Source organism: Thalassophryne amazonica, chromosome 3, assembly GCF_902500255.1.
Source record: "Thalassophryne amazonica chromosome 3, fThaAma1.1, whole genome shotgun sequence".
Lineage (NCBI taxonomy): Eukaryota > Metazoa > Chordata > Actinopteri > Batrachoidiformes > Batrachoididae > Thalassophryne > Thalassophryne amazonica.
Window position 1 is genome coordinate 93,994,562 of NC_047105.1, and position 19,707 is coordinate 94,014,268.

A 19,707-nucleotide genomic window follows, 5' to 3' on the forward strand; every position below is an offset into this window, starting at 1 on the left:
ATTGTCTTCAGTGTTGAATAACAAGATTTTGCTGAAAATAGCATGTAGGGTACATTATCAGAGCCCATAAATATGGGTCTGCACATGTACAACACCACTAGGCAGCACATCTCAATAGGTAGTGCAGCTTGTCAGAATGCCAGGTCCATTCTTTAGTGGAATATGTGGCGCAACACATGCAGCTGTGACATTTCTGGGATGCTTTGCTCATGTTGGCGGTGTGTAAGGTTGAATGTGTTAACACATAACACCTGAATGTAAATCAACACACAATGCAGCCATGATGCACACAATGCAGCCATGATGCACACGTTTGCAGTGTGTTTCCAGTCTTTTGCATGCATGTAACTGACCATCACCCATCCATCCATCAATTTTCTGAACTCACTTATTTCAGTTATATTGTGTATATAAAAAAAAAAGCCAACAACAACAAAAGCTGTTGGTAGGGATGGTGCTGATTTTGTGAAGTTTCTCTGAAACCTGTAAACCAGTTTAGGAGAAATTGTGGTTACATGTTTCAGACAGAAGCACAGACAAATGGAAATGAGGGTATTTACTAAATTTAAGGTTAAAATAGTCATATTTCATTTTATTCTAGATGTCTTTGTCAGATTAGCCTAAAAACAAACCAATTCTATTAAAATAAACACATTTCATGCTTCTCAGTACAACTGTGAAGCCTCAAATGAGTCTGCTGGGATGAAGAGCCATATAAAACATTCAGTAAATCTTTGACTGAATTGCAGACTCGAACAGAGAAGAGGACCTGGAATCAACAGAGGAATATTGTCGAGAGTGGCAGCGAGAGAGCGAGAGCGAGAGAGAGAGAGAGAAAAAAATGAAGAAAGCATATGTACTGCATGTAGACATGTACTGTTCTCCACCAGTATTGCTAATATTTATGGGCCCTTATAAATATGTTGCGAATATCGACTCTATCTTAGTTTTGATGAATGAAGAATTCACTAAATGTATTAAGGAGTTCAAACCCGTCTTCCACATACGCCATGTTTGTGGCAAGCAGAGGCATGGAGAACACACGCCACTGTCCACCAAAAACATACCATGACTGGCCAAAAATGCATCACACAACGCCACGTGTCTTCTGTGTGAGAAAAGTTGCAAAGGTGCAAGTCTTGCAGCTGCAGTGACAAATGAGCTCACAGTGGGCAAAAAATGTGACAGGAACAAAAACGCCAAGAAACTATTTGAAATTTTGAGGGTTAAAACATGAGTTATGAAGTATGTATTAAAGAGACAGCAACATTTCTCACAACATTTTTTAAATGTAAAGAAGCATTTATAATGTCGGTTCATGTAATCAAATACTCTGTCAAAAGTCATCTTGGTGTGATCTATGCAATGCTATACTGTATAATTAAAATGCTCCTGTAGTTTTTTTTCTCCCCAAGATATAATATTAAACAGTTTAGTAATGGATGTAGACAAAAGTTATAGTACTTAAGTGGTTTGGAGTACAAGCTTGTCTGGCTCTGTGCCCCTGGTCCTGGTGGTGCTGGAACCGGTGTGGACTCCCTGGATGCCCCACTTATGCAGTTATCCACAACACCAAACTCGCGCAATGGTGACTCTGATCCAAAATCTAGGGCTCCAAACTGGAGGTTCAGACCAGGGACATCCGCTGAGCCTGGCATCTCTACCGCTGTGGACGGGATCTGCCCGGAAGACAGTAGCATAGTCAGGTTTCATCACACTGATACTAGGTTCATTCTACAGATATATTATATTTGTACAGCAGGTGGCACTGTGGGATAGGAGTTGGACTAGCAATACTTAGACCAGAGTTCAATTCAGACTGTGTGTTTCAAGCTGCCTGTCTGTGTCCTTGGATAAGACATATTTTCCCCATTTCACCCAGCTGTAAATGGGGACTAGTCTTGGCTGGGGAAGTAACCTGCAAAGGACTGAGATCCTATTTTATCTTGGAATAAACACTGGCTGTGTGGTCGTCTGAGCCTGCATTTGGACTTCATTAAGTGATTTAGCAGGAGTTGGATCCATGAATTTAGTATCATACAGTATGATGCATCAAAAAAGAACAAATGTTCAATTAACTTTCCTTGAAGACAACGGGCCGGAAATTAATATTCAATTGTGTGCGGTTACCTGAAATCCTGAAGGAGCTACACTCATGAGGACAGGCTTTGATTTGCAAATTTTCTGCAAGGGGCCAGTTGGCTCCCAAAGACCCTTTCACATTGGCGTATTCGTAGAGCTGCGTATTGCTGCATTGAGTTTCATTTAAGTACACCCGAAATGCGCGCGTACTCAGCCTTTTTCCGTGTTCGTAGATCTGCTTGCAGCTGCGTGTGTTCGCTTTTTAATGTGTGCATACAGTCGCATGTAGCCCTTGCCACTATTTAAAACCAGTTCCCTCCTGCCGACTGTGCAGAACACATGATTGCACTTGGAAAGTAGTGGACTGTGTCATGAGGTTTTTACAGTTTCATTACTGCCACGTATGTAGCCAAAGCTGCTATTTTCTGCCTCTGTGGAAGTGCGCTCTGTTCTCTACTGCACGGTGTGGTGCACGTCAGAAACAGAGTCATTTAACATTATAATTATTATTTATTGTTAGTCTTGGTGGATCATTTTCATTGTGTACAGATGCTGCTGAGTGTGGCTGTGGTAAAGGCTGCCGTGAATGAAGCGCTGTGACTCGTTAAACTTTTAAAGGTGCGCTGATTTGATCAGACCTGATCAATCAGGTTGTCTGCTGATCGCAATGACATGCAGTGACAAGGCTTTTATTTTAAAGAGTCACAGTGCTTATTCAGGTGTGATTGGACACACACACACACACACACACACACACACACACACACACACACACACACACACACACACACACACACACACACACACACACACACACACACACACACACACACACACACACACACACACACACACACACACAGAGAGAGACAGAGAGAGATTCCCAGTTCTGAGCACACACACGTCCATCAGTTTCATCAGCTGTTCTGATCACACAGAGGCGCTGTGGACTGTGTGATCCTGTTCTCCAGCTGATTCCTCTGGATGCACGCACTCAGTTTTTGGATGTGTACAGGAGTGCTGTGTGGCACAGACTTGCATGCAGTAACGCTGTGCTGCGCAGACCTGCTTAAAACTGCGTATTTTATGTGTCCACTGCTGTACGCTGAAGAAAATTAAACATGTTTAATTTCTTCTGTCCTACGCGTGTAGCCTTCAACATACTGCTGCTGCATACTGCTGCGTCAGCATAGACAATACGCAGCTCTACGAATACGCCAGTGTGAAAGGGGCTTAACGCAAAAGCTAGCCTGAATATCAAGAAGCCAAAAAATGATTTTTTAAAAACGAACAAACAAAAAAGACTTGTTTTTAATATTCATGCCAATGAAGGGCCAACTTGTTTGGATGTTAAAATTGTTGCTTTTTCTGTAGATAGTGCAGTCACGTTACACATACACACCATGAATCAAAGGGATTTTTTTTTTCTGCTCCTTAGGTGACTTTTTTTTAATCTAATTAATATGGCTGTCAAAATAACATGTTAATCTTGATTAATTAAACTACAGCACCTATAACGTGTTAATTTTTTAAAATCTTGATTAATTGCACTTTGAACCTTTTTGTTTTGACATAACTGACTTGGTCTAGAAATAAAGTGTGTTTTTGAGAACAGTAATTGGTTTGGATGTCTGTGCCATTGGATACGTTTTTGCATGGTTTAGAGAACAGTAGCAGACCACAAGGACTTTTTCCCCCTGCTTTTTAAATAGCACCAAGGAAAAATAACGCTATCACCACATCCACAGTGCAAGGATTAGCTTATGTAGTTCTCTGACATGAGCAAGTTTTACATTTTCATGTGTTTGATATTTAATGTTCAACATATCCAAAGTCCCGCAATTACCTGCGACCTGAGCTACTTCTGGTCATTTTGCCGGCAAGGATCAGCTGACCACTGAGCAACAATAATTGAATTTAATACATCATGCTCATCATTGGAAATAAGATAACTTTAGACTGAACAGAAGTTATTTCTTGTACATTTGATAGCTAATACAGGAAAAGACAATTTGGAATAAATCATGACAAACACTCTGTGACTTACCTATCCAGCAGATATCTTGCAAAACATTTGTGGGATGTTTGTCCAGATTTAAATCTCAACTCTTCCTAACACGTCCTCTGATCGCGTATGTTAATCAGGCGCCTCCCTCGCCTTTTCACTTCCTCAAATTTACATTTTCTTCTTGCACTTTCAGTCACATCAGCAAATCTACCATATTTAGCCCTCCTCCATGTCTATGTAGTTTGTGAGATCCGTTTAAATTTATTTCCCAGCATCCTTGCACAGCACAGGGAGAAGCCCCCATGTGATCTATGACATCACTACCAAATGTAGGTCATGGCATCTGATCACTTGAATTTTGACTCTTGAGGGGTCAAAATTCTAAATTGTTTCCAGACATTGCACATTTTGATCCTATTTGCAATATAATAATATGAATCCCTTATTTAAATATTAAGAAATAAAATTATAGTGGTGTCAAAGAAAAGTCTTTTTATGACAAATCTTAAAAAACCCAAAGGCCATACAGCCTTAAAGATTTATTTTTGTGTGTGTGTGTGTGTGTGTGTGTGTGTGTGTGTGTGTGTATAGACAGTAAAAGCAACTTGCTGTGTTTCACCTTACCTTCGATGTGGGAGGTATTCTTCGTTTCTGGCCCTTGAGTTGTGCCCGCTGCTGCTGTGGCGTGCTGCTGCCCTGAGGGTCCAGCCCTGTGCTCAGGACAGGAGGCTTAACAACACCAGCAGCCACCACTGGACCTGCCTGCGCTGGCGTGGTGCTATGCAGTGGAGCAGGAGAGGCTGAAGTACAGGGTGGTTGTTGAGATGGAGGGCTAGGCTGACCTGCCAGAGGTGAAGAAGGTCCAGGGTGCCTCTGGACCAACTGGCTCAACACAAGAGAAGGCTCTGGCTGCAGAGCAAACTCACCTGCAGACACCAATGCACGCAAAACATAAACACGCACAGGACAGGGGTTTGAAATTGTTATAAATACACACCTACATGAACACATGACAAAAACAGACAAAACACAAACAATATTAATGAAGTGACTTGCTTGTAAGGCTGCACAATGAACAGTTTCATCAGCATGGTAAATTTAAATTACAAATATGTTTAAGCAAAGTTTCATTCTCTGTAACACTATCTGAAAAAAGAAAAAAAAGTTGTTTCAACTCTGTATAAAATATTACAAATTTACTAAAGCCCTATACCCTCTTAAATGACCACTCCCACCTGAACACTTACGGCTAAACTGTGAGGACAGCAAAGTGCCGCTGGATTCAGAAGCCTTCATATCCCAGCTTGAGGAAGATGAAGGAGGTACAGGTGCTCCCAGGCCCGTCAAACGGCCAACTGAGGTGCTGTTTCCTTGGGTGCTGACAGCAGGGGCAGTCTGGGATGAGGGCAATGGACCCAAACCAGGACCTTTTAGTTGTTCCAGTATCTGAGCTCCAGCACTGGGTTGATTTCTCTTGGCCTGACCAAGGTCACCAAAACCAGCTCCCAGAACTGATGACTGGTAAACATACAAACAGTGTAATATGTAATCTCCATTTATGTGTTTTTACAACTTAAGAAGTTAGACCATTGTAAGTGTTGTGACTGTTTTGTTTGTTTTTACCAGTGCAGCATGTGCGTAGCTTGTGCTACTGGAGGTGTTGCGGCTCAGGGGCGTCTGCTGTTGCTGTGGCTGGTGGGAGTTGGTAAACACCAGACTCTGAGGGGAAGAAGATGAAGGTGTCTCTCTTCCTCCAATCACAGGCTTCTGCAGCAGAGAAGCAAGGTCTAGACTGATGGAGAACAGTTAGTCAGGTCAATTAACACAAGAGGCATCTGAACTGCGTAATATTGCAAAAAAAAAAAAAAAAAAAAAGGTAAAATAAATGGACTGCATTTATATAGCACTTTTCCATCTGCATCAGATGCTCAAAACGCTTTGCAAATAATGCCTCACATTCACCCCCAAGTGGGGGTGCTGCCATACAAGGTGCTCACTACACACCAGGAGCAATAGGGGATTAAAGACCTTGCCCAAGGGCCCTTAGTGATTTTCCAGTCAGGCTGGGATTTGAAACAAGGATCTTCTGGTCTCAAGCTCAACACCTTAACCACTAGATCATCACCATTTTTGAAAAAAACAACAACAAAACCCCACCAAAGTCTAATCTTCCTACTGAATCCTGCAGACTAGAATTATTTTCCTTCAAGCACATCTTCATATGGTGTGCTACTACTGCTGCCATTATGTGAAGGTTCATTAAAATCCACGAACTGGTTGAAGAGTTGTTATGCTTACAAGATTCGTGGACAGATGGGATGATTCATACATCCCCCCTCCAGCCCAAAACCTTTGTCTGTAGGGGTAGAATTAATATTTTTATGCCTGATGTCATATCTATGTGGTCAACATGTACACACACGTGGTCTAGGGTTAAGACAGGCATCAAGAAAACTATTTATTTAAAATATACTGTTAATGTCTTACCATTTCCTTAAGATAAATCACTTCAGTTCTGTGTGTGTGTATATATATATATATATATATATATATATATATATATATATATACACCCTGCAATTTTGAAAGTTATCCCACTTAGAAATCATGGAGGTGTCTGAAATTTTCATCTTAGGTGCATGTCCACTGTGAGAGACAATCTAAAAAAAAAAAAAAACAATCTGTAAATCACATTGTATGATTTTTTTAATAATTTATTTGTATGTTACTGCTGCAAATAAGTATTTGAACACCTACCAACCAGCAAGAATTCTGGCTCACACAGACCTGTTAATTTTTCTTCAAGAAGCCCTCTTATTCTGCACTCTTTACCTGTATTAACTGCATCTGTTTGAACTTGTTACCTGTATAAAAGACACCTGTTCACACAATCAATCACACTCCAACCTGTCCACCACAGCCAAAACCAGAGCTGTCTAAGGACACCAGGGACAAAACTGTAGACCTGCACAAGGCTGGGATGGACTACAGGACAACAGGCAAGCAGCTTGATAGAAGACAACAACTGTTATGATTTATTCATTAGAAAGTGGAAGAAACACAAGATGACTGTCAATCTCCCTCGGTCTGTGATTCCATGCAATATCTCACTTTGTGGGGTAAGGATGATTCTGAGAAAGCTCAGAACTACACAGGAGGACCTGGACAATGACCTGAAGAGAGCTGGGACCACAGTCACAAAGATTACATTAGTAACACATGATGCTGTCATGGTTTAAAATCCTGCAGGGCAGCAAGGTCCCCCTGCTCAAGCCAGCACGTGTCCAGGCCTGTTTGAAGTTCACCAGTGACCATCTGGATGATCCAGAGGAGGAATGGGAGAAGGTCATGTGGTCAGATGAGACCAGAATAGAGCTTTATGGAATCAACTCCACTTACCATGTTTAGAGGATGAGAACAACCCCAAGAAAACCATCCCAACTGTGAAGCATGGGGTGGAAACATCATACTCTGGGGGTGCTCTTCTGCAAAGGGGACAGGACGACTGCACCGTATTGAAGGGAGGATGGATGGGGTCACGTATTACGAGATTTTGGCAAACAACCTCCTTCCCTCAGTAAGAGCATTGAAGATGGGTCATGGCTGGGTCTTCCAGCATGACAATGACCCCAAACACACAGCCAGGGCAACTAAGGAGGGGCTCCGTAAGAAGCATTTCAAGGTCCTGGAGTGGCCTGGCCAGTCTCCAGACCTGAACTCAATAGAAAATCTTTGGAGGGAGCTGAAACGCCACACCTGAAAGATTTGGAGAAGATCTGTATGGAGGAGTGGACCAAAATCCCTGCTGCAGTGTGTGTAAACCTGGTGAAAAACTACAGGAAATGTTTGACATCTGTAATTGCAAACAAAGGCTACTGTACCAAATATTAACATTGATTTTCACAGGTGTACATTGACGTTTGATGTTGCAAACTGCCTGACCGCTGTATTGTGCAGCAGATCCGTACTGAAAAAGACTTCCCTTCTGTGTCTCAGAGTGTGAGGAGGCAGAGAGCAGAGTGCAGAGTTTACGAACATATTTTTTAACTTTTTCTCTCTTTCAAATTCTGTGCCGCTCTGTGCGTATCCTCTGCTGTGGTTAAATTAAAAAGACAGCTGCAGATGCACGATGCTTACGCCAAATACGCTTTTTTCCCCAAATATACCTAAAGTGTCTTTCTGAGGACGGTGTGAAGTAAAAAGCGCTGATAAAACATTTTACCTCTCAATTAGGCTGTGCTTTCCACATAAATACACAACTTCTCTATTTTACCTGCTTACAGACTGCAAACTGGGGGAAAATCCAGACAGAACAAGGGTGTTTCGGGGGGACAGGCCCCTCAACACTCCTCAATTAAAGATTCATTTTTGCAGACATTTTTTCCATACTAACAGAATACTACTACTACTTTTTAGAATATTTTTAACAACTAAAATGTTCAAATCAGGATTACTCTGGGCCTGAGTTTTACTACGAGTTCTGCGCTGTTTAATTCATGAGCTATAAAGAAGTACGTTTCTTTAATTTAACTTATCTGCATAACTACGAACATGACTAATGTCTAAGCTCAGACATTACTGGGTCTGTTTGGGTTCTAGCTTTAAAATCTGGTCAGTTACGGTTCACGAAGCCTTATATGGCAGCACCCTCACATCGGGGTGAATGTGAGGCATTATTTGTAAAGTACTTTGAGAGCCTGATGCAGATGGAAAAGCGTTATATAAATGCAGTGCATTTACCATTTGCATTTATAGCTGCGCACAACCTGTCGTTTTATTGTTATGCAGATGATCTGCAACTCTATCTGCCTATGAGGACTAATAGAAGCAATGCATTGAATTTAAATGTATTCATGATGCCAAGCAGTGGCTGTCTCAAAATTTCCTTTACCTGATGGTAAAACAGAGACCATTGTGTTTGGATATTCTGGCATGCCCAATGTTGTACCGTCAAACTTTGGTGTTCTGGCTAATTATTTAAAACCAGCTGTCAAGAATTTGGGAGTGATATTTGACAGCTATTTGCAGTTTGATGAACAGATAAACTCTGCTGTCAACGCAAGTTTTTTCCAGCTACGCCTTCTGGCTCAAGTAAAGCCATTCCTCAGCCATTCATGCGTTCATCAGCTCTCGACTTGATTACTGCAATGGACTTTATGCTTGTATTGACCAGTCTTCTCGCCGTCAGCACGCCTCCCATGGGCGCAATTTGGTGGGGGATGGGGGGGAACATGTACCCCCACCTTTTCAACCAGGGGGACAGAATATGGTATGACCCCCACCTTCTGACATATATGTGTGTACTTGAAACATGCTATGCCAGTCTTATGTGCAAACCATGTCAGTCTTATGTGCAAAACCATGTCAGAATAGTATCTTTGTTTCTGCAAGTTTGTATTTTTTAGCAGCATTGACTTGTTTACATCACCTGTTTCTTGTTTGTCACATTCGGAATTTTCTGGGACTGCATTTGCCCAGATTTGAAACCAAAAATAGTTGCCTCTAGGGACTAGTGTCTACACTTAAGTATCAATGGACCATATGCTAATTTACTAAATTCTGAAAGTTAGAAAAGGAAATCAGAAAAGCTATCTGGGACCTCAGAAAGCCCATCTGCAATTATTACTTGATCTCCAAAATCAGTCTATGCAAGTGAAATTATGTTCAGTATGAGTGTTGTCATTAGTGCCACTTTGAAAATTAAATTCATGATAAGTAATTTATCCTAAACTTATGATCCGTTGTTTTTTCAAACTTATGCAAAAACAAATCTTGATAAAAAAAAAATACAGTATGCGATAGTTAATCATTATTAAGAGCCTGTTCTTTCATATTTATGAATACATTTTAAATCACATTGCAGTTGCTTTTTAATGAAAACTCAACCTATCATTCTTTGAGTTCTACACATGTGGTGATACCTTATTTACACCAGGATGTTAATAAAATCAATGCTGGCTATTCTCAGAATAAAGTACTTATATCCACAGTTTCAAATTGCATAAGTCAAATGGTGTCCACTTGATGGTCTTCTCAAAACATTAAAATTACTGTTCTGGATGCTCAGAATGCATCTGAGCTTATCTGGCTGTTGTAAAGGGCTATATAAATAAATGTTGATTGATTCATTGATTGATAGTAATCTTATCAAACAAACATTAGGTTAAATAGGATAAATCTGGCACATATCTATAAAATTGTCCTCTATGGCCTGGATGGATGCATGACAAACAGAAATAAGAATGAAACTCATTCCACTTGTGGTGGTGAACAGTATTATTATTGCAATACAATATTGAAATCAATTTACAATAACATAAAAAGTGAGTTACCTACCTTCGCCCTGATGCATTGTGGTTCTCAACCGGTGGTACACATGAGGGAGTGAACACTTTGGTTTCTGAGAGCTGCAGAGTCACACAATGATAAAAAAAATTCAAAGTTATTTTAACTATGCCACAGAATATTTTACTATTATTAGCTGATTGCTCTTATGACAGCCTGAAGCTTAATATCAACTCACACTGATATCCTCACTCCACTCCTCAGCTGCCAGATCTTCCAAGGTATTTCTCCAAGCAACTAGAGCACAAAATTGGTTAAGAATTAAAGGGTGTACACTTTAGCAAAATGAAAATGCACTGGTCAGACATATTGTGTTTTGCACATAATGTTACACATTGTTCTCTAGTTAACGTATTTGTCAATAAACAAAACCTTTATGAACCATACCATCATCTCTGGGGGTTTTACCTGTCCCATCTGTGCTGCTGTTGGCCGCAGTGTGCCACACCTCAGTTTGTGTGGTCCCTGTCCTAGCCTCTGAAGTATAATCCGCTGGATTGAAGGTACTGATGAAAAGTAGAGGAAAATGTCATTTTGAAACTTTACTAGCAATGTCAAAGTGAAGAATTATGCAGTGATGCTCCTGGGTGTGTAGAGTGTGTCTTTTCCATATTGATTTCCTCAAAAGGTGTACTGATAAAGCTGCTGCGCAACCTGTTGATGCATAGGTCAGAAATGGGCATATACGGTAAACTAGGTATGTCCCATTCTGGGTGTCCAGTCGAAGATTCAAGCTTCTCTACTATGGAAACCACCTGGACAACTGAGAGCCTACACAGAAACAAAAAAGACGGACCTTCAAAGCAGCTGCAACCATCGTGCGCCGCCCCTCTAGCTGACATGCCACAGCGTTAAGACACAAGCAGGAAAAAAAAAAGCTTCAACCCATTTGTTGTCACTCAAGGCGGCCACATCCATAATGTGCTGGGATAACTGTGCTTACTGAACAAGATAATGAACATGATGGTGACATTAAATATATATCTATATTATAACAGGCAAGAGGCCTCTGTGTACATGTATGTATGCAGTGATAAAAGTGGCCTTGAAAAAAAAAGAAAATCTAAAATAAATAAATAAATAAATTTCATGATGTTGGGGCTGCCACAGCCAGTGGAGGATCTGGGGGAACTATTACGTGCAATCTGGTGCAATTAATAAACTAAATGAGAGTTATTTCTCAATCCCATTTTCTTGCTCATTTTAGTCATAAAAACCATATTTTCCCATATTGGCAAGTTGACAGAACTATAATACACAGTCTGTCACATGGATTAGAATATGGTTGGCAGCACAGTGACTTAGTGGTTAGCACTGCTGCCTCATACCAAGAAGGTCATGAGTTCGATTCCCACCTGTGGCCTTTTTGTGTGCTGTTTGCATGTTCTCCCCGTGTTTGCGTGGGTTTCCTCCGGGTGCTCCGGTTTCCTCCCACATTTAAAGACATTCAGGTTAGGTGAAGTGGAAACTTTATAATTGTCCAGGTCTCCCTTGCAAAAGAGATCTCGATCTCAATGGGACTAACCTGGTTAAATAAAAGTAAAAAAAAAAACATATTACTATTCCACAAAAATAACATACCATATTTTCCGCACCATAAGGCGCACCTAAAAGCTTGAAATTTTCACAAAAATCGGCCGTGCACCCTATAATCCGGTGCGCACTGAATTCCAAAATCTGTAAAAACGACTGACGTTGTCTTTGACCGTCGGAATATCGGACCATTTCCTGCTGACACAAGGACGTAATACGTAAAGTACGTACGCTAGCAGCGTAGAGTACGTACCCTGGCAGCGATAAACCAATCGGAGAACATTACGTAATACATAAAGTACGTACGCTGCCAGCGATAAACCAATCAGAGAATAGTCCGTGGTACGTACACTTACCTCCGCCACTCCTCCGGTAGTTACCGTATAATACAGGTATCCTGCAAAACAATATTTGTTTGTCTAAGGACCCCCGAAAATGGCGCCAGCGAAGAGACATGCTTACAAGGCACAATTCAAACTGCAGGCTATCAGTTACGCGGTTGTTCATGGAAATAGAGCAGCTGCAAGAGGAAACAAGAAAATGAACTGCGCCAAGTTAAAAAGACCAAACAGAGTTTCCGCAAAAACAAAGCGAGGTGGCCACAGCTAGAAGACCAACTGTTCAATTCAGACACAGAAGATGAAGACTTCAATGGATTTGTGACAGAACCATAATAAAAAATAATGTGAGTACCATATTGTTAAATACTGGTAGTTCAAAGTTGTTTAAAAAGTTCAAATAAACTCACCGTTTTGCTTCCGTGAGCTTTTTTTTTTTTTTTTTGTAGACTATATGTTTTAGCGCGCGCCTTTTGTAAGGGTTAAGTACCCGCTAATTGAGGCCACGCCTTATAATCCAGTGTGCCTTATGGTGCAGAAAATACGGTATTTGCATTGGACTGTTATTGTTCTGTCTCTACATGTATCTAAACCTTTGACTTCAGCAATTTGTGCTTTTATAACAACTGATAGTGTCTTAACATTAACAAAAATAAAAATTGATACAAGTAAAGCTGCACCTACTGTTCATTAAGTTAACAACATCACATTTAGTTCTCAGAACACAGATTTGGTTTAAATTTGATTCTTATTCACTTCTATAAATGGGAAATGCAATAACACAGATTTTTCCATCCACTGATGATGTCAGCATTTCTGGGATACTGACAATTTATGTCACGCAAAACAACGCACAAACATTCACATCAATATTTGACTTTTAGAGCATGCTGAATATTTTGATTTTCCTCCAGTTAAATATTTCACACCCATGTAACAGGAGAACCATAAAATGCAGTTTCTCCATGATCAAAGCCAAACACATGCACACATACGCTCACAGAGAGGCCACTTTTATAATATAGAGTAGCACGTTGCCTGTGGGGATCCACAGGCTCTAGATTGGGTAGTGTTTATAAAATAGGCAACCGACATTTTTGAAGGGTGGTATTAAATTAAGCAAAGCTTGCATAATGAGTTGGAATGGCGTGTGAGTGCAGTGTTTTTAGAACCTTAGACCTCAACAGCTCGGTGAACCTTCATTGGACTAAGCAGTTGAAGATGAGTGTGTGTGAGTGTGTGAGACCTCAACAGTTTTTAGAAGAACTCAACCCTTTTATTTCCTGTTAATTACATATTTTTTTAATATTAATTTACTGTCAATGTATTTATAAATGGTTTAGATTCTTGTTATCACATACACACTTTTATTATTACTTCTATTTTATCATTTGATTTTTAAATGGAACAAAATGAAAGTAAGTGTTTTCACGTTCTTCGTGTCATCCATGTATTTTTTTCAGTAACTGTGCATTAAATGGACCTAACAGGTGAATCCACTGACAGCTGTTAAAACATAGAACATGTAATCGCATACAGCATTAAATCTGACAAATTTCACTCAGCGCGAATACAACAACAGAGACGTCTGATCCGTTAGGATGTTTCACCACAACAAGCCGTATTATTCCAGGTGATTGTAATAAAATACTCCAAACAAGCAGAAACAGTTTGCACAACCAGCCGGATTGAGCAGAGTCTGAGCAAAGACGAGAGGAGGACACGCTCCTTTCAGCAGCTGTCACTCAAAGCGACCACACACCCCAAATTTACAGAACTTTATGGCTTCAAACTTTTTACAATAAGACGCTAAAATAAAATTTACCCCCTGGACAGTTAACCAGACATGGCTCCACAATCAGAGCTTTCTACCTTTTCCTTTCCTACCCTTTCATTCTTCTTGAGACCACTACCAAGATGGAATGTTTTGGCTGCAGATGTTCCATCATCTGTTCAAGACACCATGCAAAACAATCATTATAGACATAACCTAGTGGTTCTCTGAACCTTCAGCATTAGTACAAAAGTCCTGAGTATTTGATTGGATTGATGTCGGTTCTGGATATTATGAATATATGTGCGCTCATCAACAGCCACAGAGAACCAGCCAGAAACAGACACCACTAATTCTAATAAAGTTGTGGTTACTGTATCAAAAATCAAACTGGAAATGTAATACATTGGTGTTCAACAGGTTCGGGCCCCGCTGAATGCACATCCAAAATTTCTGAAGGATTTCATTAATAACCACAGAGAAGTAGCATGGACATGACCCACCCAGCTGCACAGCCACCACACTGCCCACTTCACAGGTCATAATAACACCCCCATGAACCCATTCAGGCTGAAGGGTAAAACAATATGCATTTGTTAGCAGGGCTATTCCACAGAGCACTGTTCCTTCCTGTTTACAACCAAACAGTAAATCGGGTCACGCTTTGAAGCATCATAATAATCTCTTGATCCATCTTTGTCAATCTTGAACAAACTTGGCATATGTAGTAGTTACAGCCATCATCGACACCAGATTTGAAACTGGGATCCAATTATTGAACTGTTCAAAAATTTCATTCCAATTCTCGAAATCGCTGATAGTCCGTGGTAACTTCCAGGTATTCGTAGTCTTAATGGCTTAAACCATGTTCGAACGTCTTCAAACGGGGTATTTGTAGTGAGTACAGCTTGAAACTTGTTTGATCGTGCTCTATCAGGGCAAAAATTTGAAGCTGAAGCAGCATTTGTTGCAGTTTTTGTTTAAAGTTGAACAGCTCGATCATGTCTGGCTGAGGGAGCAGCTCCTTTCTTTTGTTTTTGGGAGGGTTGCCAGGTCTGCATTTTGCAAGCCAGCCAGCTGCCAAGTCTGCACTTTATAAGACAGCCTGTTAGTAGGCAAGACGGATTAAGCCATTTCATCCCGTTTTTGCTCTTTTTTTTGGATCATGGGTGAGCGTTGTAGAACGGCGCCCTGTGGAATAGCTCTGTAAGCTAAATTCCTGTTACAATATATGAAGGCTGCATGATTTGGGTGATGCACAAACACTTCAATTCAGCACATTAGGAGTGTAACGATGCATTGTTAGTTGTGATAACAATATCTTGAAGCCTGTATCAAATCTTTTTTTGAATTAGTATACCATGAAAAGTGGGAACACTTTTCCATTCCGGCAATTGGTTACAGTGTGTCCAAACATGTACTGTATATATCACGATATGTATTGAATCGTGATAGGTGTATTGTGATATGTATCAAATTGTGGAGCTAGTGTATCGTTACACCCATACTGCACATCACTGCAGTGTAAAAGATTCCAGGCAATCTAATCTATATAATGGTTGCCTTGCCTTTAGAATTTCACATTTAAGCAGATGCTTGGGTTGAAAAACATAATCACCAGATGGTACCTGCGTGTGACAGAAAACTGAAAAACTATGATGCTTTTGGTGGAAACACTGATCCAAGAGTCAAGCACATAGACACGTGTTTCTTAGGAAAGTTGGGGTTTGTTTTTTGTTTTGTCTGTTTTTCTTTTAAATGTGTGTGTTATTCCATACCCCATGCCCTGGGCTGAGAACCTGCTCCCTGCTGGTGCTCTGCCTCGGCCTCTACCTCCAGATCCTACACAGACATTCAAAGCAGTCAAGAAAGTCTGCTCCAATGTTGGCAGAGTAACAGCGAATAAGTACATCAGTTACTCATGTGCTCACCTCGACCACCTTTGGCCCTTCGACCTCGTTCAGAGCCTCTGTCCACAGATGTTACCTCCACACCATTCTCCTCAGGGTGTACTGTGCGCGCGCACGCACACACACACACACACACACACACACACACACACACACACACACACACACACACACACACACACACACACACACACACACACACACACACATATATATATAAGCAGAAGCTCCATTAGCAACATGATGATATAATCAAACATGATATCCAAGCACTAATATAAAAAATGACATTCTCATCTAGCGTTCAATTTATGCAGAAATTTCACTGTTGACCTCATACCCTGCCGGTTGCGACTGGCTCCCTTGCCCTTGCGATTGGCAGATGTCCGACCCTTGCTACCCTCCCTCTCGCCTTTCTTCTCCCTGTTCTCCTTGTTCTCCTTGCTTTCTGATGGACCCTCTTTCACCAGCGGCTTCTTTCTCCCTACAGTTTCCCATGAAGTCTACACACAGGAGCAATAGTACAAAAAAAATATTATTATTAATAACAATTTTAAAATGCTAACTAAAGTGTAGGATTAGTGAAGTAAAGGTACAAGCTATACAGATGAGGTTATTACTGATCTTAAAGAGAGAAAATATTTAAAGTTTGTTTCTCCACAATCAACCAAGGTGTCACTGAAATGAACTTGGCAATACTTAATTTTGCAAAGACTGATGAGCAGAATGCAAAAAAACAAAACAACAAAAAAAAACTTTCAAAAAACCTTTCCCTGAGATGGCTGCAACATACTTGAGTTGAACAGAACAGGTGTCCATGTTCTGAACCCATTCATGTCTTGTCACTGTGCTGCAGCCAAGTCATTGCACACACATAAAACACAAGACAGCAGCATTAAAAAAGATATCTACACTAACAGAATACCTAAGTAAGCGCACAAACCAGACTTGTTTTATGTTCAACAAAAGACTTTCGTCATGATTTTTGTTCCATTTCGCAGGTGCGCCGTGGTGAAGCTCTGCCTTTTGCTGAAAACTGCATTTGAACTTGTGTTTTCTTTATGCTGAAAATAGAGGAGCTGTCCAACATATTCTTGAAATGATAGAATGTTCCTCTTTTCTTCACAAAGACTATGCCAAACAAACCTTACAAAACACAGTGAGAACACTGCCTGCAACCACTAGAACAGAGTTAAACAAATTCATCATAGAAGTAATGGCAAATTACAGATTATTAATGACAGACACTGAATTATTTCAGATCAAATTAAAGAATAATGAAATAAATAAATTACTGTAACATCATTTCAAATAGTATGTTAACGTGTCTATTTCTAATGCTGACTGTTAACATAAATTATTCAGCAGCCATTTCTGTGGTTCACAACATATTGTAAATTTACTCAGAGGGTTATAGTTTATGTCATAACAACTGAATTGCTCATTTACAGGTGAAAAACAGTCATTTTCTATTTTCAGATTTCCAAGAAAGCACAACAGCTGCATGGCTGAGTGGCTCGCTGGTGTCTCTACAGCCTCTCATCCCCACCTGTGTTCAGTGGCATTCTTCACAAATATTCAAATGCTGTCGGACTCGCAAAAATACTTAATGGTTAGTTTCCAGTTATTTGGCAACTTGTTTGACTTTGTTCTTTGATGCCATGCTCACATGTTGGCCACACACAGTCAGAGCAGTCGTAATAACAGATTTTGCATTGTCTGCAGTACCTGAGAGCAAGTGACGACAAGAGGCACAGACATTTTGATGCTAATGCCGCGGTCAGCAATTTACTTAACTGAAAGATGCAATATTTTTACTGATTTGTACAGCATTATATTCAAATAGGAAGACTTGGCTCTAATGGGAACTTATAAAATTAACTTTTTCTGAGGTTACAGATTAATTTCTCTCTGTAATATCATTTACGTAATTAAAACCGGGTGACTCTCTGCACTTAAATAATCTATCTCTCGCTGTTTGTTGTTCCTCCTTATTAAAGATACAACAACACCTGGTTTGTTCTTTTCACTGTGCTAAGTGGCAAAAGTTGCAAACACTTAACTTTTGAAGTGCCATTACGGTATCTGGCTACAGCGCTCACAGATGGACAAATTCTTTCAACCTCTCAACAAAAACAATGGAACATCCGGTTTAACGTCTGCTTAGCAAATGCACAAAATATGAAACAGGTATCTTGAACCAAATATGTATTATGGTATCAAATATGAAGTATGAAGCCAATCTGAGATGGTCAGTCAAGAGGCCTTCGGTGATATCACATGGATTGACTTGCAGCACACAAAAGCTGACTGTATCATCTGACTAATGTTATATGTGTTAATTATATAATGATCATTATGGTAATCTTTCCCGCTGCTGCTTTAGTCTAGGGAGGAGACGTATAAAATGCCAGATGGTTTTAGTGAAACCAAAGATACATGAAGCTGTTAACTGGCCAAGAGATCATGGATAGTGGCTACAGTACATATTCTCCTGTCCAGAAATAAAATGTTTGTGCAAACATGACATTTATAACCAGACTAAATGAGGTACAAGTCATCAGTGATAGCTCTATCCTTACCATGTCCGATGTGCTCTCCAGGAGGAAGTTAATGGCTCTACTAACATCCTCGTTGCAATCATGGAGTGCGACCATGCACTCATCTTGATTCTTTCCAGTCACCTCCATCAGCTTTGTGGAGAAAAACAAAGGCATATACTAAAATATATGTATGTATATCTTCAACCGCTTATCCGGGATCGGGCAACAGCTCTAACAAGGGACCCCAAACTTCCCTTTCCCGGTGTCTCAGTCTCAGCACTCTCCTAGATTGAGCAATCCTCTACACTAGTCTGTTCATGCAGAAAATTGGGGGATCGCTGAGACCGCAGTTGGTCAGAGTCACAGAAGTTCCTCGTGCTTGAAGCTCTCCTCACTGGCTTGGATGATTGCCAGCGGCAGCAACAAGGAAAATACATGTAGCTGAGGCATGAATTGTGTTACAAATCCTACCTTACTTGTTTCATTTCAGAAAATGGATTGATAATTTCCATTAAAAAAATACCATTATTCTTTTAAAAGGAGTAGACCTAACAGAAGTTTGTAGGCCTATCCTTGTTTGAACAGCACAAAAAATTCAAATCATGAAACACAGAACATGCTACTACACTTAGATTTGGAATCCAAACAAATTGAAACAATCACAAAATCGATCACTGACCTTCAGCCTAGGGTGCTCTGGTACCATGTACACTTATGAGCATCCCTATGTTTGAACATGGTGTACGTTATGGACAGTCCATGACAAACACAGAAGTCCAATAACAAACGGCAGCTTGGGTTTAGATCAGGGAGGCTGTTCCTCCCAATAATGCCTCCCCAGGTGTCTGTCATTGCCCACATGTGCATTGAAGTCCCCCAGCAGGACAATGGAGTCCCCCACTGGAGCCCTATGCAAGACTCCAGTCAGGGACTCCGAGAAGGCTGAATATGCAAAATTCTTAGAAGACTGATGGATTACATGATTGTGCTAAATGACAAAATATTTAAATACATAACTAATCCTTTTGCACTATCCATCACAGTGTGACACGGCCTATAAGGGAATGCCTGGGTGAGTGTTCCTTACCTGGTTAACTTTGTCCTCAAAGTCACCATCATTCTTGTCATAGATCATCTGGGCAAGCCGGATCTGCTCAGCTGTAGCCTGCAACAA

General features: G+C 40.5%; 1 protein-coding gene across 1 annotated transcript in view; it reads right to left on the bottom strand.

The window, feature by feature from the left end:
- Window positions 1-19,707, bottom strand: part of ubap2a (ubiquitin associated protein 2a) — a 65,793-nt gene that overhangs the window by 29,737 nt on the left and 16,349 nt on the right. Inside the window, 12 exon segments of the mRNA XM_034167101.1 lie at window positions 1,465-1,679; window positions 4,715-5,016; window positions 5,338-5,608; window positions 5,714-5,882; window positions 10,427-10,497; window positions 10,614-10,672; window positions 10,844-10,941; window positions 15,859-15,922; window positions 16,012-16,092; window positions 16,331-16,493; window positions 18,573-18,683; window positions 19,621-19,698. Coding sequence (XP_034022992.1) covers window positions 1,465-1,679; window positions 4,715-5,016; window positions 5,338-5,608; window positions 5,714-5,882; window positions 10,427-10,497; window positions 10,614-10,672; window positions 10,844-10,941; window positions 15,859-15,922; window positions 16,012-16,092; window positions 16,331-16,493; window positions 18,573-18,683; window positions 19,621-19,698 — 1,682 coding nt within the window.